This window comes from Scatophagus argus, chromosome 13 (genome assembly GCF_020382885.2).
Source record: "Scatophagus argus isolate fScaArg1 chromosome 13, fScaArg1.pri, whole genome shotgun sequence".
In the NCBI taxonomy this organism is placed as follows: Eukaryota; Metazoa; Chordata; class Actinopteri; family Scatophagidae; genus Scatophagus; species Scatophagus argus.
Window position 1 is genome coordinate 19,161,916 of NC_058505.1, and position 20,319 is coordinate 19,182,234.

Below are 20,319 nucleotides of genomic sequence, written 5' to 3' on the forward strand. Positions count from 1 at the left end.
TAAACACGCAACTCAACAGAATATACAACAAACATAAATCCATTTTTAGACATTTTATTCTGAAATGTTACATATCATATCTTCAATGGATATTCATTCATGTGACAGCCACATCACTTAAATACAAGCTAAATGTATGTAAAAGCATCTAACGCAGAATAAGATTTACTGCCTATAACTGTGGTTCATACAAAATGTTCTCATTTGAATTAACAACAAGCACACAAATCAAATAATCATTAAATAACAAACAAACAGACAGTTCATGCTCCCAATGTTCAAAAGGTTACATTTAAATTTTATTCATTTAATACCAAGAACCATCAAACTTCAAAATCAAGTGCAGCTTCTAAAGCTAGATCACGCATTTGATTATGCAAAAACCATAAGTGAAATGAGGAAATGATAAAGAAAGAGTACAGGCTTCAGAGACAAACAAAACAAGCAGGAGTTACAGCACTTCAATATGAAGTGGACTTCAAGGTGCACAACCCTTCACTGCTTAGTGAACAGCAAACAAACAGAACAGCTTATGATATATTCAGTCATGAAATGTAAAATGCATAGTGATAATGTATAGACAATGTGTATATCTTACATGTATATATTTTTTGCACCTTAACTATTAACCCAAATGGAAATATTATCATGGATCGTCACAACATATAATGCTGTTCTAACATACCTGGCAGTTAGGAGGATTGCGTTTTCTACTTGAAAAAGACCACCACTAATTACAGCCTGGGAGATGTGCCTTGCAATTCAGTCACTTGAATAACACCAATAAAATGATGTATTAATCGCTCTGAAGTCAGGGTGATCATTAAATGTTTGCTCGGTATGAAAAGGTGTTGTTTTACCTGTTAGCCATTTTAGCAGCTGGTTCAATATGTAGCATGTCAACCTTTTCCATTTTGTCACTTTGTTTACATAGAATCAGTCTCTAAGAGGCAGCTGTTTCTACAGAAGCAATACATTAACCTTGCTATAATCTACCTTAGCTTTACAAAATTTTTGTATAATGTTGCTGCTTGTTCAGCCCTCTGTATCCAATCTTAACTGAAATGGAACTGTCTATTTAGAGCATATAGATAGCAATGCCTTCGCAAATAAGACTCTAGTGTCAAAGAATAAAAATAAAATAAATGCCCATCTGTTTTTATGAAATTTGTGCAAAATCTATCTTCTCCTAGAGTAATATAGGTGCCCTAAATATAGTTAATATAGTATATATATATATATATATATATAGTAAATATAATTTGAGCAGACAAATAACTCATTCAGTAGAGACAATATAGCATATTCTGGAACCTGTAGGTTGTTAAAAAGCAACTGTTAAAGATGTACAATATATAAATGTATGTAGATATAGATATACAAAAATTACAAAAAATAAAAATATATAACTAATGTGGCTCCAAGTATAATCTGGAGTGAATGTGGAATGTCTTTATTTGTTGGAAATGTCCCTGTTTATGGTTGCTGCTGGTACTGTCCCTCTGTGGCTGTGTAGAAGTCATCCAGGACACTCTGCATGTAATCAAAGGTGGGCCTGTCTTCAGGTTTGTCCTTCCAACAGGACATCATGATCTCATAAAGCTCCGCAGGACAGTTGTGGGGCTGAGGCATCCGGTAGCCATGCTGCACCGAGGACATCACCTCTCCTTTGGACATACCTGAGGACAACGCAGTCAGACGTGAAGGTGTGAATATACAGTCGGCACACATACATATTCAAACTGACATGAAAGAGAGCACTGTAGAAGTATTGCTGTGTTTGTCTTAGACCTAGTAGTTGTGATTAATTGATGATGGTGGCTGTTGCAGAGGTTGTTAGTGTTACCGTAATGTTTTTTTACATACAGTGACAATGTAAATTATACCAGATATAGCTAAAAGCTCATTTTCATCAGTAGTCCCATAGTGGAGGCCTCCACCGATGGACAGATTAAAGAAGAAAAGAATCAGCTATAGCAAATCATACCCTACACCTTATAAATAAAAAAGGCATAACAAAAATAGAAAAACCAAAAAAACAACAACGACAACAACAAATCATCCACTCTAGCACAAGTATCACAGTAAAAAACATGAGCGTTAAGGGGTTGTTCCCCCTTACGGGCAATTCGTTAGTATAAAAAAATCACCAACCACATGCTCTGTACTAATTCTTTCTCTGTCTGTCTCTCAGTGACAACAGACCTGATTCTGTTGTCACACTGTGGTTGTGGTAAAAGATAAGAGAATTTTTTGCATGCGGTTCAGAAAGTCACCAGTAGAGGGCAACACAATGCTCCAGTTAAGACACTAAGCACAATGTCATATCCCAATTTGGTTGCTTAAAACAAACCTTGATTACCAAGTAATATCAAATGACATGATAGGGTCCTGAGCCTGGACTGACAAAAACTGACAAAGGATCAAAATCTAATCCTAAAACTTATGTATATCATTTCAGTTGATACATTGCTGTAACCGCTACCTCTAACTCAGTGTTCTGAACATCTGAGATGACTCCACAAAGTAATACGCAATAAAAGAATTTGTGAATACATGAAAACATTATGAGATTACCTCAATAGTTGAGGATAGTAACAATAATGACAAATCAGCCATATCACATAGTTCAGTAAATATTTACCTGGGTACGGGATTTTTCCATAGGTTATAATCTCATAAAGCAGAACTCCAAAGGACCACATGTCTGACTTGATGGTGAAGGAGCCATAGTTAATGGCCTCAGGAGCGGTCCACTTAATGGGGAACTTGGCTCCTGCAGATGGCACACACACATACAAACACAGGCTCTTTAATTTTCCTATAGTTTCAGAGTTCAATCAGGTTTCACATTATGACAGTGAGAAACATTCATTCTGTCTCTGCACAACAGCCTGTACTAGTCTGTATCATGTGTTCTCGACGAGAGAGAGAGAGAGAGAGAATGAAAGGAAGCAGAGAGTGTGTGTGTGGTTCAAGGCCATCAGAGGTATTGGCCACTGTGGTATGGGTGCAGAGAAAAAGGAGCGCAACTGGTAAATGAAACAAAAAGTGTCACGCAGAGCAGTGGTCTTGCCAAATAAACTATAGATTTGGCTTCTGCTTCAGAAAAGATGATTTTCATTTGCGTCACAAGTGTCCGATCAGGGACTCAGCACATCTGTGATGGGAAAAGCCTTTCTCAGAAGAGAGAAAAATAGAGAAACACACACAAACACACCCACACCCACACGCACACACACACACAAAGTTTACCCTCTCTGGCAGAGTATTCGTCATCCTCTATGACTCTTGCCAGTCCAAAATCAGCTATTTTACATAGCAGACTCTCTGACACCAGGACATTAGCTGCTCTCAGGTCTCTGTGAATGTAATTCTTCCTCTCTATATACGCCATGCCCTCTGCTATCTGCAATAGCACCAAAAATACAGATGAGCAGGAATGAAAAAAACAAACAAACAAACAAATCAAAATAAAACTAATGAACACATAGTACAGACATCATGACACTGCAGTGCCTAACTTATATCACATACAAAATCATTCATGTATGTATTCAAACAGACTAAAGACTGGGAATGAGTGGTGGGGTAATTGATGTTATAGAGTGACTATGCCCAACAGGAACCTAACACCAGTTTCTAATAAACAAAAGCTGTGGTTTTAAACTGAAACATTTAAGGTGATAGTGGTGGCTACCAAGTCTCACATGTTTGCCTCTGACCCTTTTCCTCTTTAACATCACTGTGAATTGAACATACTGGGTTTTTACTGGTGCTCAGCAAAAAGCGAAAGAAAACATAACATTTGGATTTGGCATTATTTTTGACATCTTATTGACAAAATGATTAATCAATAAATTAGAATAATAACTAAATGTTGATTAATTGCTAAAGCTAACTAAGAACTTTGTAAACAAAAATGTATTTTAAGCCTCTCAGCTTAGTTGAGTTTTACAATATAGATTAATTTATTTGTCATTTAATCTTTAGTTACACATCAAGAGCAAGAGGCACCGCTGTCAACTATGCAGAGGTAACAGTAGTGTTTTAGTTCAGACGTCTGTAATTTCGTAATAATTATTTTGCAAGAATTTTCCTAGAAATGAATTACATCATTTAGTACTAACTATTACAAAAACTCTATCACTCTACTCTGTTAATACATAATTTATTTGCTTCGGATAAGGTTTGCCTTCATGTTTGCTGCTAAGTAACATCATCCTTCATCGGCTCTCACAGACTTTCTGAGCCAGCATGGTGAGAAGAACAGCAGTCACATACCAACACATGAGCTGATTTAACAGTGAAGTGTCCTGTTTGTACTTTTGGTTTTTGTTCCTCCTTCGGTTCAGCAATGGAAACAGTGATGTTTCACAACCATGCGGGACATCGAGCTGTGAGGAAAAAAGCAGCGCATTGTGGACAGTGTGAAAATCACCTGAGCTGAGAAATCGATGAGCTTGGGTAGTTGCAGTTTGAATCCTTCGTCGCTTTTTAAGAAGTCTAGTAGGCTCCCTGAAGATAAGACAGAACAATCTTAGAATCAAAACAATCTTACTCACAAGGAAAGGAAATATATGAACATATATCCAAATATATGCCCAATATATGTTGCATGTGTGCCATATTTAGGGCCATATATGTGCATGTATGAGGATATATAGGAAATATATGTTTCATATATGACTTATCCACATATATGCCACAGTCAGGTGCATATATGTCATACATAATGCATATATCTCACCTTATTTACAAATAATGTGCATATATGTTGTCACAAAAACAAAATGTATGTATGATTGCACTTATTTTAATTCAATGCAGATTGAGGTTTGCAGAAGAAAATTCAATGTATAAGACAACAGCTTACACATTCAGACTCACAAAGCTGAACCGAGACACCCGGCTTAGAAGGCTATAGGGCTCGCAAGTGTGACGTAGCGGAGCGGGACAGCCGCAGTGCATTGTGGGCATTGCTGGCAACTGAAAAGTTTGTTTACGCCGGCTGCATGCGTGGCGCTGCTCTCGTGTTCTGTTGTTTTGTTTAATCAAGTTGAAACACGCTGTTGTAACGTTAACATGGTCGCTTCGGTACAAACAAACGACGGGCTGAGATATTTCTCATTTCCTACGTGGAAGCAAAGCCAAGTCTGTTTTGTCTCCGTGCAACTGGACGTGTTTACATTCAACTTTTTCCTCTTTTTTGCTGGAATGTTGCTACATCACGGCGTGACAAAATGAGCTCGTTACAGTAAGTGGACTTTAGAATATTTTATGTAACCTAAGATCGTAGTGATGTCATTTATTCCCATTAGTGTTTGATAAAGAACATTTAAAAAAATATCCACGTATGGTTGAAGAAACAGAAGTATATTGTTTAGTAAGGACGTTCATTCTAGACCTTGAAAACACTATGCATAACATAACGGATTTAAAGGTACAATTACTACATTTTTGGAGGTTTCAACTACATCTCATATCTGTAACAGGAAGTGGTCCCCTGAAAATGGAAACTTAGTCCAGTTTATCAGTCTGGATGGATAGATGGACATGATGCAACAGCAGAGCATCATTTGCTGTTGCACCTTTTTCACTATACAGTCCCACATGGAAAGAAAATATATGAACATGTCTTTCAACTATAGTTGAATATGTGCACATATGTTAGAAAATATATGTGGCATAGATTTAAAAAAAACATATATGTTAATATATTTTCTTTCCGTGTGGGTAGTGTCTGTGTCCTCATGTACACTGGTGCATAATGTTAGGCTCCCTCTTTCAGGAGTTTATTTCTTTCACCTTTTACTTACTTAACTAGCCTGTCAATCTTCTTTTATGAAATTATGTCCAAGGATCAATGTGTGGTTGCATAAACACCGTATTCCACAGTGCTAAGTCCTAATACTGTATGCTTGGTCTGAATTATCTAACAATACAAGTTTATTGCACTCACTGGAAGTAAGCTGCAGGTAAAAATGTCAACTACATATGTCATAATAAAGCTCATTTACCATTTGCCATAAATTCAGTGATGATATAGATGGGTTCTGTCTTGGTGACAACAGCATAGAGTCGCACCAGCCTGTCGTGCTGCAGAGTCTTCATGACGTTGGCTTCATCCAGAAAGGCTTCAACCGTCATGGTGCCTGGCTTCAACGTCTTCACCGCCACTTTGGTTGTGTTGTTGTAGTAAGCTGATTGCACAGAGATATTTGTGGAAAAGGGAGAATATTGATACATTTCCTTTAAAGTATGACATCATCTGCTTGACTGGTTTTAAAGTTCTGTGCCACATGACCACTGGACTGCTACTTTCAAACAGGCTGTAACTTGAAAACTTGAAAAGAAAGCTGTAACTCTTTGAAATGTTGTTCTTTTAACCCAAAAGTCTAAAGCCTTTCACAAATGACATACAGTCACTAAACTGTTTTCAGATGCATGGTTACACTCAATATATCAGTTATTATTCCATTTAGCAAAATAATACAAATCACAGGAAGTAACATTAATAGTAACAGCTTTTGAATAATCTGAAGTTAAGTCTATAGGAGGAGATATCCTGACAATTTAGCCTCTCATGGATCAATCCCACAATGCCTGTCCCTCAATACACAATCACACTTACAACAATGCAGCAGCTGTTTGACCACATAAAAGTGCTTTAACTCAATCATACAGTGATATCCATGCAATTCCAATGAAGCGCCTCGCCATACCAGTACAAGACTATATACAGCAGTGTATATACTAAACCAACTGAGATTTCCTCCCTCTGTCATGTAACAAGTTACATATTTCATTCCACAAATCCACAAAAGGGCCTTCCCCAAACTGTTGCCACAAAGTTGGAAGCATAGCATTGTCCAACATGTCCTGGTATGCTGAAGCATTAAGGTTTCCCTTCACTGGAAGTGAGTGAGGGGCCGAGCCCAACCGCTGAACAACAGCCCCATACCAGTACTTTTGTCTATATAGTGTATTTTTGCACACTTCGTGCTGTAACGTTGTTGGTGTTTCATTGTCAGTCAATGTTTGAGCCATTCATAATACACTGTGAGTAAAACCAGCTGTTCCTAGTTTGAATACATTTCTTTTCTAATCCTGGTCATGAATGCAAAGCATCTAAACACATCGCTGCATCACAGTGAATACACAGTTCAGATATACAGCTTTTTAAGATTGAACAAACTCCTTTGACAACCACAAATTTGTGTATGTATGTAAATGATATCATTATCACAAATGAAACAGTGAAACCACAGCATGGCAACTGTGTAATAAAATCTGTTCTCTGTTAGGTGTCTTTACACACCCCTTTGGTGTGCACATGCAGCGTAACTACTCCCAAACCTCTGATGCAAATCCCCCCTGAGACTCAAACACTTCCTACATAGATAATAACACTGATGCACACACGAATGTGTTCTTCCTGTGCCAGTTTATATTGCAGAGGTACGTAATAGACCTAATGGGTAACAAAAGATGGAAGTCACTGTTGTTTTAATTAGGGGGAAACTGAACTTCCCCCATTCTGTTCACTTTTGCAGCAGTACAGTAAATATGGGAAAGGACTTAGAAATCCTCAGACCTGCACAACTGAACAAGAAGCATTCCCCTTTACCCAGTCACCAAAGTCAACGTGGCATTTTGGGGGTATTTAAAGCAACTATTTTAAGTGACTTGGGGGTGGATTGGTGCAATTGTGTGCAAAGGTGTTGTGGATGTTTGTGTTTCTTAATTTATATTCGAAATTATTTTTATTCTAAAGTATTTCACATACAACCACATTGTTTCTTAAATAGGATCTTTACCGTCTCAAAGACCAGTTGAATTATTTGCATTACTTAAGTGGGTAAATAGCGTTACTTGCCTCTCAGCCATCTGCATCGTGAGAAAGGATTGTTTGTTCTTAGAAATTACTGTGAACTTTGATTCCAACAAATCTATAATGTGGTAATCATTCTGATATCTGCTTCATGTAGAGCCAATTGTGACTTCCCCTCTGAGCAAGCTAACAGCAGCTAACTTTGCTAAGGCAAGTTACCTTTTGTCAGCTTTGTTACTGTTTGTATTTTCACAACTGCCTTGTTTGGACTACTAATAAATCCATCTTCTGGTCTAACGGTGAAATCTGTTCAGGAAGAGATCCAAGCCATATTTATATTCATGCAAATCATCTTGTAATCATGATAGCCTTGTTTTTCTTCCTCTCACTACCTGTTTGTCACATGGCCAATTTGCAATCTAATAAAAATAATACAGATAAATCATGAAAGTTTGGTTTCCCCAAGAGTCCTGACGATGAATGGATGATGGAGGCAGATAAAAACAGAACTAAAATGCACTAATGCATCATTTTTTTCTTCTGAAGTAAATGAACTGAACTAAAAATAAAAACCCTTAAAACAAAACAATTAATTGCAACTCTCAGCAATCCCAACTGATGACATTGTGAAGGACAAGAAGCTGTTTCTGTTGTTACTAATTAACTTAAGTCTTACGTTTTCTCTTTACTCACCCATCCAGACTTCTCCAAACTGCCCGGCTCCGAGTTTCTTCACCATCGTAATGGACTCTTTGGAAATCTCCCAGGCGTCTTTATCCCAGGGCTTCTGGGCTTTGGGCTTCACACATGGACGGTCCAGTTTACGACACAGGCCATCTGCTTTGTCTTGAAGGTACACACATACACGCGCACACAATGAGAACTAAAACATCCTTGCTTCAGTTTTAAAATTTTTGTTATAATCAATAACCTATTCAAGTGTTCTCTAAATACTGGGACTATATGGCATTCTATTTCTTTCACAAACAAAGGTATATGCAGCTGATACTAAGCATACCAACAGCAGCTTTGAAGGTTAGGATGACATTGTTTGAATAAAGGATATTAAGCACATTCAATCATTCCAGAGCCTTACTCACTGTGGTAGTGTTTGATCATGCTACCAATGTCCTGGAAGGAGATTTTAGGAGAGATGTAGTATCCACCATTATCCATCTTCCTGATCTTATAGTGTTTGACCACATCTGTGCCCTGGGCGTCCATGTCTCTGATGGACAATGAGTAGCTTCCTGTGTAAAATTAGAAAAAGTAAAAGAGATTGAGCAGCTTCCCTACGAGTACTGCAAATGGGGCATGCTTGTGAACGTACCTCTGTCTCTCAGGGCTGTTGTGATTTCCCTACCTTTTGATGTTTCGCTTTCCCTGATAAGATAAGAGCCTGGTTTGTTTGCTGGTGCCAGCAGCTGCCTCTCTGCATCTTTTCTTGTAATGTCCTTGAAAAACCAACTGCAATGAACAGGAAAGACATTGAATATACAAAATGGACACATTTGTCATATTCACGTCGGCTTTTCATCCATTTTTACAAATGGTACCTCGATTGCCTTAAAGCTTGAAAATCCTCTTTTGTGATCGATAGATGACATAAGTCAAGTTAATAAAGCTGTAATAAAATAAAATCTTTCAACAGAACTGACTCTCTAATTCATGTAGATTAAGTCATTTTGCATGTTGTGCATTGTTATATATATTGCCAGAATAAAAAATAAAGACAATAATGTCTTTTTTCAGAAAACAACCCAAAAACTGTGTACTGAGAACAACATTAAGTAATATGTTGAGATGCAGCTACTCACTCTTCTGTTTCCATAGTGTCAGCTCGGCCAACATAATTGGATGGGATGAATCCTACTTTGTTGGTTGTCAGTGATTTTGCTTTCCACCACTCCCCATGTCTGTAGGAAATATCAATGTATTCAAGCACAGTTATTGACTTTCCTTGACTGTCGGTGTTGACAGAGTACCTTTTCTAAAACCAAAGCATTCTAAAGTGCTAGACTAAGGGTCTTTCTTAAGTGGCTTTAAAGTACAAGACGATAATTTTCTTTATACATTAACATATCACATTCATCAGCTTGTGCCAACACTTTGTTGTAATTGTAAAAGTAAAGGAAACGCCAAATCGTAATCTTTCTAATTTCCTAAGCACCATTTAACAAGTATTTCTTTAAGTATATTGGTATCATTTAAAACTTTTGGATAATTTATAGTATGTCCTATGAATTTCAACAGTCTTTTTGGTGATGCAAGAATCTATAATGATGAATGGACCAGTGGGTGTATTTGGGTTGAAAAATGGAAATGTGCCCAACTCGAGCGGTCTCCTTGTATGTAACGGAAACAGTACTTCATCACGGAGATCATGTAAGCATTTATCTTTGGTTTTTGCCTTATATCATACAGTATAAAAGTGACAAATAACATTTCTTGAAGCTGAGTCAGTCTCCCGTCAGACACTCACTCCTCCAGAATTTTCATCTTTTCTCCCTTCTTGAATCCTAAGTCGTCAGGGTGCACAGCTTCATACGGGTAAAGGCCAACCATTATTTTATCACCCCCCTTTTGCTCTATAAGAGGACAGACAGCAATACAAAAACAGGTTAAATACTCACACGGAGGCATGTGTTCTTACAACATTGATACAGAAAAGTCAGACAAGGCATAAAATACCCACAAATGGTGACTGCATAACCATTTACCAGCAACCTTAACTAAATATGACAGTGTGACAGTAAATGTGTCATTGTCATCAAGGAGCCACTGTCCTCTACTAATGTTTGAATAGACTCACAAAAATTTTGAAAGAAAAAGTTTTTTTTTTTTTAATTAATTATGTCTAGTCTGTCTGGAATAGTACTACTATCTCTCTACTTATTTCACTAATCACCCATTTTGTGTGTCTATAATAAATATTTAGTTGTAAGTCATTTGCACACACCTGAATACCTTTTTATAGTTTTTAAATTATTAACTTCATTTCACACATTAACTGTGGATGGATGACAAAACATCTCCAGTATAGTTCTATGTTATTACAGTACTCACATGTGAATATTGGCCACAAGTTATTTCTGGCTACCTTCTAAAATTCAGCTCATGAGCTGACTTTCCCAAATCAAATGGGTCTTTTACAAAGTTACGGCATTTTAAGTGCAAATGGAACCGTAAAATAGTGTTTTCTTGAGCTGTGATGGCAGAAAAGTGACACATATTGATATATTTTTAAAAAGAACTTTAATCTTTAAGAACTTTAAGAAGTTAAGAACTTTTTAACTTCTTAAACTACCCTCCCACCCCACCTTTACCTTCCATAACAAACTGTTTGGCTATCAACACTAAGATTTTTACAAAAACAAAGTAAAGATGAAAAGAAAAACATTAAGAGATATAGGAATGAAGCCTACCTTCCATCTTTTGGAACACCTGACCAGGTAACAGGGAATTATTCTGCAAAGGTGTAGCACAAGTTGTCACAGTCAGAGAGATCTGTCTATCTATCTATCTATCTATCTATCTATCTATCTATCTATCTATCTATCTATCTATCTTTCTATTTTTAATTGACAGACTACAGTCTTTGAGATTCAGTTCATTTCCTGAAAGACATCATTGTGTGAGTCAGGGAAGTTGTGGTGATTAGGAAATATCTGAGTCACTGTTTTTCCGAATCAGTGGCAAAGGGCGTAACTGAATTATAAAAGGCTCTTTTGAGAATTAAGTCATTTTCATTGATCATAGCTATTTTCACCTTCACTGATGTTGTCTGACTACTTACTATGTTGTTTTTTGTATTGAAGGTAGGGTCTCTGACATAGTGCGTTTGCTCAGTACGTACAGTCTGCTGGCCGATCTTCCCCTCCACACCTCTGCTCAGACCTTCGCTCAATGTGGACTTCATGCAGCCCATCCTGCCTGCATGAGGAAGTGAGAAAAGGAAAGAGTGAACTGGGTGAACTGGACGGTTACACATTTACTATTTAAAGCTGGTGAAACAAAGACTTCACATATTTGGTAATGAGCACCTGTTACTTTTCTGCTTTTGCATGGAAAAATAACTTTTTAAAAACTTTTCTGTTTTTTCCTCTGTTGCTGTTCTGGCTTGAGGCTGGCCTCCCCAGCCTCAAGCCAGAACAACACTGACACAATAACATTCGCATGCAAGTGCATACAAATACATATGAGAAACCAAATGACCTCAAAATCTTTTAAGGCTTAAACTTCAGGGGATGATTCCTGTGTGACAAATAATGGTATTTCACAGGGAGATGGAAAGGGACCACAAAAGTAACGACCAAAGAGACCACAAACCTCGACAGTGATGAGTATGGTATGAAAGTTTAATGCAGTATGGTGCGTAGCTCTGTGGTGGTCTGTAGCAGACTTTGACAATGGCTTTTTTGTACCTTTTGTTTTGTCAGTCACCCTAGCAGCTTGAATCTAGACGGCAGCTTGACAACAAGTTGAATGGAGAGAAGTATGTGGGCGCTTTGAATTCTTTTTTGTTGGCTTGTTTTTTTTTTGCATGTGACACTTTGTACATGAGGCTTTCAGCAGTGTGCAGTAATTTAGAAAAGAAATTAAAGCGGAAGACATAATAGTTTTTAACATACATCCCACTGTCACCTGCTGTGCAGTAGTTTTAGGGTAACACTCGCCCACACATATACTTTATTACTGTAAATGCTCAGTGTTGACTTTTCAACACTTATTTAAGGTCTGCCTTTCTCTTCTTTCCTTATTTTATAAAATACTTTGCTCTATTTTGTTTGCTGAAGTCAGTTTCCATGTTTGTTAATGTTTAAACTAACCACAATACTGCCACAACAGTAGAATAATTACTTCTTGCAGTTCTACTGGTTGTGATAGTTTACTTTTTATTGCATTATAATGTGCTTGCAGAGATTAACAACGTACTAGTGAATAAAATCATAATGTCTGGGCCACCATTATACTGAAGTGGCCTGGCTGCTGCCAGCGTGTGGTCGTGCATAGAAAAAAGTGTGGCTTTTTTGATGCGTGCTGTTTGTGTATTTTAGGCTTTAAGAGTCTTCGACCATGTTAGCAACTCTGCTGGGCTCGGATACAGCTTTATCTTAGTATGCTAACACTCGCGCTACAAAGCTATTTTGTGTCCAGCCGTTGTTTAAAGTGTTAGCAGGTTGCCCAGCACTTCTCACCACGTACAGCTAAGGCCAGTGGGAATGTCATTATTCAGCAACTTGCTGATCCTAAGCCAAAGCAGTAGACAACTGATATTTGGACTTTGGCTTTCTAAAGTTAATACAGTTCAGTTCAAAGGGCGAGACAGGTGTGCCTAATAACTTTTATTGCAACCTATCCGTACATTTGTTCTTTTTGTGTGTTTTTTTCATTTTTATACTCAATATGTGTACTCCTTTATGTAGCACCATGTAGCATCCTGGAGGAACTTTGTTTCATTGCTCTGTGTATTACACATACATGGTTGTAATGACAATTAAAATAAAACCTCCCTGTAAGTTGTTGAGACATTTTATTCAAAACCACAAATTCAAACCTCATTGTGGTTACTAAAATGAATGTAAGGGCATCATCAAAATCATAAAGGGTTGACCTGAACCTTCAGCCTCCTGGTTTCCTGTTTACTGATCTGAATGTGACTTGTTTGGACAAAGGCTTTGGGCCACACTTTGGTGTTTAGTGTATTTTTAACATTGCTTAATAGATATTTATGAATTTGAATGACAGTATATTAGTTGGTGGACTAATATAGGGATGGCGAATAAAAATGGTGTCACCAACACTTTGGCAGTTCGTTACTGATTATGTAATTAATTTAGTTTAGTGCCTCTGTTATATATGACAGTCTGTAAACTACCAGATTAACCAGATTAGATTAACACACACACTCATTCACACACATACAAACATTTTGTGTGCTATTCCACAACCAACATTTAAAGTTCCTCCTTCAGAAAGAATAGGAGAGGTGATAAACTTTGCTAAAATTTGATGCAGCTAAATGACGTGTCTTATGGTATATAGTGTATAGTTTACATCAAATTAAGCTGGTGATTTATTGCAATTTACAAAACATACTTTTAATCAGAGGTCTTTTTTTAAAACTATGACAAAACATAGGTATACTTGAAATTTGATAAAACCATCCGTACTGAGTATAAATTAGCCCTTGGCATTTAAGAAAAATCCAGCCATAATTTAAGTAATTTTTTTTAAACACACTCCATTTCAAGTAATTCTCTGAAATTGACTCATGCATTCAAATTGACAGCTAAGCCTATAATTCTCAGCCTCGTCAGTCAAGATAACAATTTTTGCCACAAATTGATCATCTTTTTTAACTCTGTGTGCAGAGTTACAAAGGTGCACATAGAACGCGATCAGATAAGACCTCAAGCCACAATCAGTTCACATCTGGTGTCATTCACACCTCGCATGAATTTGCACTTACCTCTCTGAGTGAGTATCCTTTGTTAAGGAAACAGTTCATCCAATGTGAAATAGCAGCCAAGTCTTTCGATCTTTTCTCGGTGTGTTTCATCAGACTGACTGACAGAGTAGTGGTATTTGGTTTGACAGGTCAGCCAGTTGACACGCACTGTTACACTCGCCCTGAATGAGGAACTCAGAGAAACTGGTGGGGGATTTTTCTTTCTTGCCGAACTTCCTGGTACAATTGTCTAATGATTATTTGCATAATCAGCAACACACACAGGCTCACAAACGCACACAGTGGTGCACAGGAGACAGACAGTCTTTTAGCTCTTTATGTACAGAAACACTAAATTTGTCAGTGTTAAGAGTTTTACAATGTCATAAAAACATGAACAAACAGAATCTCTTATTCTGACAGTGTCTACAAATATTTTAGTAGAAACACATTACCTTGTTTATTTTCATTAAATGCTTAATTTTTAATTTGTTAATAGTGGTTACATGTATGTTAAACATAATGTATTTTTGCCAGCGTTTTTTAAAGTGCCGTATATGTTGTAGCGTCAAGTTTATAAATTCTCCCACAGTGCTACCTGCTGGCCAAATGGCAGAAGAACAACAAGACAAAAACAGCACTTCTCCGTCATTTGTTATTTATTTTGACACATTGGGTAGAAAATATGATTATAGACAGTCAGACCAACAGCTACACGTTTATTAAAATCATGCCACATTGCCCCCTATACTTCTACATGCTGAATTATGAACAGCTAGATTTACAGCGTATTGTTGAAGAGTGTGTGAGAGCCACTATGCAGTCACATGGCAGTTTACAACTTGAAAACCTGACTGAATGAGTGTTATAAATCAGTTTCATTGGCCCTATTATTAGCTTGAATGAGAATGACACGTAGTCAGGCTGCAGTATTATAGTAAGATTATACTGGGGGGGGGGGAAATAATGAAATACACAGTTTTTACGGTGCATGCATGAAGGTCTTTGCGAATGATGATCATGGGATGTATCCATTCTTACAGGAAGAAGCAGTAATGTGGTTCAGCCTCAATGTCTGAGACAGAAACCTTCACACAAACATGTTACACTTACTGGAAGCTCCACTGAGTATTGCATATCTACATTTAAGGAATAGTTTGACATTTTAGGAAATACATTTCTTCACATTACAGTTGCTGAACTGCCTAACTGATGATCATAAATCAAAATCTGTTTCCTATAATAAGGCTAAATGACACTTTTGCTCCTCCCACAGATAACTGAAGTACATGATGAACAACACAGGCAAAGCAGGGTTACGCTTGACTAATCTTGGCTAATAAAAAAGTATAAAATAAAAAAGTATAAATACCACATTTTCCCAAGTTTTAGCTTAGCCTAGCATAAAGACACAGGTAGCCTGACTCTGTCCAAAAGATAAGACAGTCTCGCTACCAGCACTTATAAAACTTGAAAATTAACATGTCAAATAAAAAAAAATGCCTGGCTATAGACAAGAAGTTTACTGACTCTTTTAATACTTCAGTTTTTGGACAAATTTAAAGAGAAGATATAGCATGTCAATTATTCAGTTTTAGGGGTGTTGGGAGGTGGATATTAGCTTCGCACACAGCCAGGCTAGCTGTTTCCCAATTTGAGCTTTTTATCCTCTAAAGCTAAAATAATCTGCTGATTACAGCTACATATTTAGCATTCAAACATCAAAGTGGTACCAGTGGCGATTTGAAGCCAAGCAAAGTGTATTTCCCAAAATTTCATACCATCCATTTAAAGTTGTGATTATAACGGCATCGTTAGAAAAGTAAAAAATAAGAAGTATAAATATTTTAAAAGACAGTACGTTATCCTCATTTTTTTAAACCACTGACTCATTAAAATATGTCACTCATATTCACTATTATTAACTATTGTTGGTGTCAACAGAACACTGCCACACCACAATGTCCATGTACTCCTACTGTCTCCTGTTTTTTTTTCTGTATATACCAGTTTCACATACAGCATATGACTAGGTTTTGTTCCTCAAACACAACAGGATCAGTGAACACACGTTTGCACAGATGAAGTTACCAGGCCTCAAGGTTTTTGTTCATGGTGTTTTCCAGCTCTACAACAGCCAAGTAGTCCAATTCCCTCTACAGTATTGTCAATTTAAAGGAAGCACAAGCCATTAGCTGGCAATATAATCTCTATCAGCGTCACTACAAACATGCTACTCCCACTGTGACCATTACATTAGCACGTCTCAGTGGTCTCACAAATTGCTTGCACGACTACAAAACTCACAGAGGTTCTCAGGCTATGATTCCAATCATCTGGCCTGTGTGTTTAATAACTACGACTGAAAGTAAAATCGGCTGTACAAGGGCTACAAATTTGTCTGCTTACTCCAACACTGATACACCCCTGCCAACCGCCTGTTCTTCGAGTGCACAGCAGAGTCACAAGGACATATGAGAGCACTGGGTGATCAGATCACAGCACAGCACCTCCAGAGTGGATTTTGGAGGGGGTGGGGGGTGGTCAGTGCCCTGCTTATGGGTGCCTCAACAGTGGTGGTGCTACCCTCCAGCTACCAGCCCACTTAGGACAAATGGCTTCATCACACTGGTGGCTGGAGTCCATCTTGCAGCTCTCTGTCCACTGGCAGGAGTGTGTGGCTGGTTAGCTGTTCCTCTGCTCAGCATCCCTGTGGGCCGAGGAGGAAGAGGAGCTCTGGCTGTCCTCAGTGTCATCTCCATCTGCAAAGGAAAGGGAAGAAAAATTACTATCTACAGGACATGAATATTAATAGGATTAGTGTGTTTCGCATGCATTACCGTGCTTCCTGGGCCCAGTCATTATTATCTTTAATCCACCTTGCAATGTTGGCCTATTGTTTGGCCTATTGAGTCAGATTGAAATATCTCAAAAAATATTAGATAGATTGCAAGGAAGTTTTGAATGACACTGAATGTCTCGAGAAGATGAATTCTAATAATTTTAAGGATCCTCTCAGTTTTCATTTAGTGCCATAATCAGGTGAACCTTTCAATTTGCTCAATACTTTTATGACCAAATCCCTGTAAAACTAATGACATTTGCATTAGCTTTAATTGTATGTTAGTGTTACTTAGCAAATATTAGCATGCTAATATCCTTAACTAAGATATTGAACATACCAATAATAATAATAATAATAATAATAATGATAGTTAGCATTTTTATGGCCACTTTCAAGGAACCCAGGGACGATTTACACACGAAGAGACAAAGAAAATAAACATGTAGGCTTTCAAGAGTTTTCTCAAAAATTTCAATGGATGCAGCATTGAATGTATATAAGGCAGAAGAGTTCCACAGAGTGGGGGGGTGCTGCCACAGGCTCTGACCCCAAAAGACTGCAAGCTTGGATTGGAGGGTGCTGAACAGATCCATCTTGAATTATGTAAGTGGAAGAAAAGACTAAATTAAAAACTCTCTGTGAAAGAACCGTTGAGCAGAGAGATTTACAATGTTCTGATTTTTAGCTTTGGGTTATGGATGTTATGTTAATCATGTCTGAGTGACATGTTAGCCAACAGAGGGAAAGAAAGACATGTTGCCCTGAAAAGTGGAAAACACACTTTTTAAAACTCGGCCCAGGCAATGCCTGTTGTGATATCTGCAATGTGAAATGCAAAGCTGCCCAGGGCAGTGCGTCTAACCTGAGAAAACACCTGGTTAAACAGAAAATCTGTCTCAAAGATGATGAGTGCACTGTGTCTGTCTCCTGCGGTAGCAACTGATGTTAGCACACCTGCAGCCAGTGCCACACCCATTCCAGGCTGAACTCTCCATGAAGGACCAAACTTAAATTGAGACATTGACAACTTCATCATCGTCGTGCAATTAATTAACTGGTTGGATAAGTTGTTATTAAGGGTAACTGGGCTTTTTTCACTGTCGTGGATGACATTGTTTTTTTTAACAACCTTAGCTTACAGATCAGTTGGCCTCCACTAGGGGTGGGCGATCAAGCCAAAAAGTAATATCATGATCTATTTAATTACGGTTCATGATCTAAACTGCCGTCTGTTTTCTCAGTTTTAAAATGCCCTATCGGTTGTAGCCAGGCTTAAGATAAACCTATGAATTTCTCAATTTGCACCGTTAAAATACAGTATTTCAGTCAAGACAGATCTTTTTAACACAAAATTTTCATCTACCATTCTACTAGCTGCAACTCATGGTGCATTATTTAGGGTATGTCACCTAAGGAAGAACCTGGCTGGCTCCATCAGGCTTTGCTTGTTCAAGTAGCAGTGGTTTGCTAGTCAATGATATTAGTTTGTTTGGAAACAGAAGTACAAAAACATTAAATGTCATGATTTCTATTTTTCCCCTGAAAAGCAGACTGCGACTTCAAGATCGATCACAATCTGAAATCACCAGATCGCACACCTCATGCCTCCAACATTGCTCCTTCCAAAATCACCATTGTGGAAAACAGAGTTATCATGAGGGATGTTGAGAAAATTAAAAGAAACAGAAGATAAACAAGATCATTTTTAAATTCATATCAGGAACATTATCCTCAGTGTACTGCAGCCTGTAAAGAACGTTGTCAGTGCCTTCTTCTAACTTTACAATAACCCTGAAGAACATGTGACTGTCAGACCACAGTTCAAAGTACACTAAAACACACTATGACTTTATTTTAATTACCATCATGATAAATTTGCACTCTCAGATAATATAGTTTGGAATGTTTGTGAAGAACTTTTCTCTTGCTATATACCTTGTACAATATATAAACAATTTATGTAAAAGTGGAACTGACTGAAATAGTCTCATGCAGCAGGTTACCTCCCCCTCCTGCGTTAATGTGCAGCTGGGACAAAGACAGGGTGAGGGGCAGTTCACGTCCCTCTGGGTCTGTGGGACTCTGCAGGATGTCGTGCATTGCGTTCCTGCGTCCCGTCCTGCCAGATGCAATGAAGTCTGCGTACGCTGCCTCAACATCAGACATCGCTCGTGCATCGTCCACACAGCAATACCTGCAAGGAGAGCAGCTGTGGCTTTAAACACTTAAACACACACCTCCTGTGGTTCAGCTTCAGCAATCAGAGTGTGCCAATGAATTAGCTTTATCTTATTCTCTAAACACTGTTTAGTCTACTACAGATATTATTGATGTAATATTCAAGCTGCCTAAAAGTTCATATGCCTATTTTTCAATGACACATGCAAGTCTACAAATGTTAGTGAATATTTACATTTCTATTTACATAATTTTTAACTTCTTCCTCTAGCACTGAATTACTTTCAAGTAACAGTTTTCCTGTTCATTTCCCCCCAGTGTACAGTCTCATGCTACAGCAGGCAGAACGTAATAATTGGGCCCACAAGTCAGGTGTCATGGATAAAACCGTGAGCACCAAGTCAATATTCCCATAAAGACTAACGACAGAATGTGTTGTGTCGTAGTCCCGTTTCAGCACCTGCTCACCTTCTGATAGCTGATGGCTGTATCAGTGTTGTAACCACTAGCTACATTTCTAGGGAGTGACTTCACCGACAAAGCAGCGCCACGGAGCCGACATCACATCAAACGATCCGCCGAAACAAACAAAACAAATCTCAAAATCAGCGAAACCGACCAGTCTTCAAAAGGTAATAATCCAAAGGCCTTACACTACACACTCCACGATGAGTCAATGCATGAAAATCATTTAGGAATATTAATCACATCAGTGGGATGGTTTCAAAAGTCCCAAGTCTATTCACCATTGCTGTCGCATCTTCCTCCTTCGCGACCAATGAGCAGCCGGCAAACCGTAACTGAGCGCTGATTGGACAGGAGACACAAAAGGATGCAAGGAGAAAGCTCTGAGAGGCGCAGAGGCTCGTGCTGCATTCGGGATCACCTTGGAAATCTCACATAAACGACTGAAATAATGATGTTGGTTACTTGGCTGTTTAACATCGGTTAAAAAAGAAATGTACATCAGTGGTAACAGTAGGGTGCTTTTGTAGATTAATGCAGACTTAC

General features: G+C 38.0%; 2 protein-coding genes and 1 long non-coding RNA gene across 6 annotated transcripts; 1 reads left to right on the forward strand and 2 right to left on the reverse strand.

Moving 5' to 3' along the window:
• Positions 1 to 10: 10 nt before the first annotated feature.
• On the reverse strand, positions 11 to 14,484 carry lyn (LYN proto-oncogene, Src family tyrosine kinase). 3 transcript variants are annotated; one of them, XM_046409106.1, is made up of 13 exons: positions 14,307 to 14,483; positions 11,631 to 11,767; positions 11,260 to 11,302; positions 10,317 to 10,422; positions 9,652 to 9,750; positions 9,198 to 9,301; positions 8,935 to 9,084; positions 8,528 to 8,680; positions 6,021 to 6,203; positions 4,442 to 4,518; positions 3,256 to 3,409; positions 2,645 to 2,776; positions 11 to 1,679 (listed from the first exon to the last, which is right to left on the reverse strand). In XM_046409106.1, exons 2-13 carry the CDS (start codon positions 11,760 to 11,762, stop codon positions 1,477 to 1,479), a joined length of 1,536 nt encoding a protein of 511 aa, XP_046265062.1. In that variant the 5' UTR covers positions 11,763 to 11,767; positions 14,307 to 14,483; the 3' UTR covers positions 11 to 1,476. The 3 variants fall into 3 exon arrangements, with proteins under 3 accessions (XP_046265062.1, XP_046265063.1, XP_046265064.1); XM_046409107.1 differs by having other exon boundaries at positions 12 to 1,679; positions 11,691 to 11,767; positions 14,307 to 14,482; XM_046409108.1 differs by lacking the exons at positions 11 to 1,679; positions 2,645 to 2,776 and having other exon boundaries at positions 2,829 to 3,409; positions 14,307 to 14,484.
• On the forward strand, positions 5,148 to 12,747 carry LOC124069716. The gene is made up of 3 exons (XR_006845091.1): positions 5,148 to 5,257; positions 8,536 to 8,687; positions 11,653 to 12,747. It is a non-coding gene; the product is annotated as an uncharacterized LOC124069716 (long non-coding RNA).
• A 448-nt stretch (positions 14,485 to 14,932) lies between the features above and the next one.
• On the reverse strand, positions 14,933 to 20,112 carry LOC124070030 (cAMP-dependent protein kinase inhibitor alpha-like). 2 transcript variants are annotated; one of them, XM_046409637.1, is made up of 3 exons: positions 20,055 to 20,112; positions 19,134 to 19,324; positions 14,933 to 17,047 (listed from the first exon to the last, which is right to left on the reverse strand). In XM_046409637.1, the coding sequence occupies exons 1-3, from the start codon at positions 20,066 to 20,068 to the stop codon at positions 16,971 to 16,973; spliced, it is 282 nt and encodes a 93-aa protein (XP_046265593.1). In that variant the 5' UTR covers positions 20,069 to 20,112; the 3' UTR covers positions 14,933 to 16,970. The 2 variants fall into 2 exon arrangements, with proteins under 2 accessions (XP_046265593.1, XP_046265592.1); XM_046409636.1 differs by having other exon boundaries at positions 19,108 to 19,324.
• Positions 20,113 to 20,319: the final 207 nt, after the last annotated feature.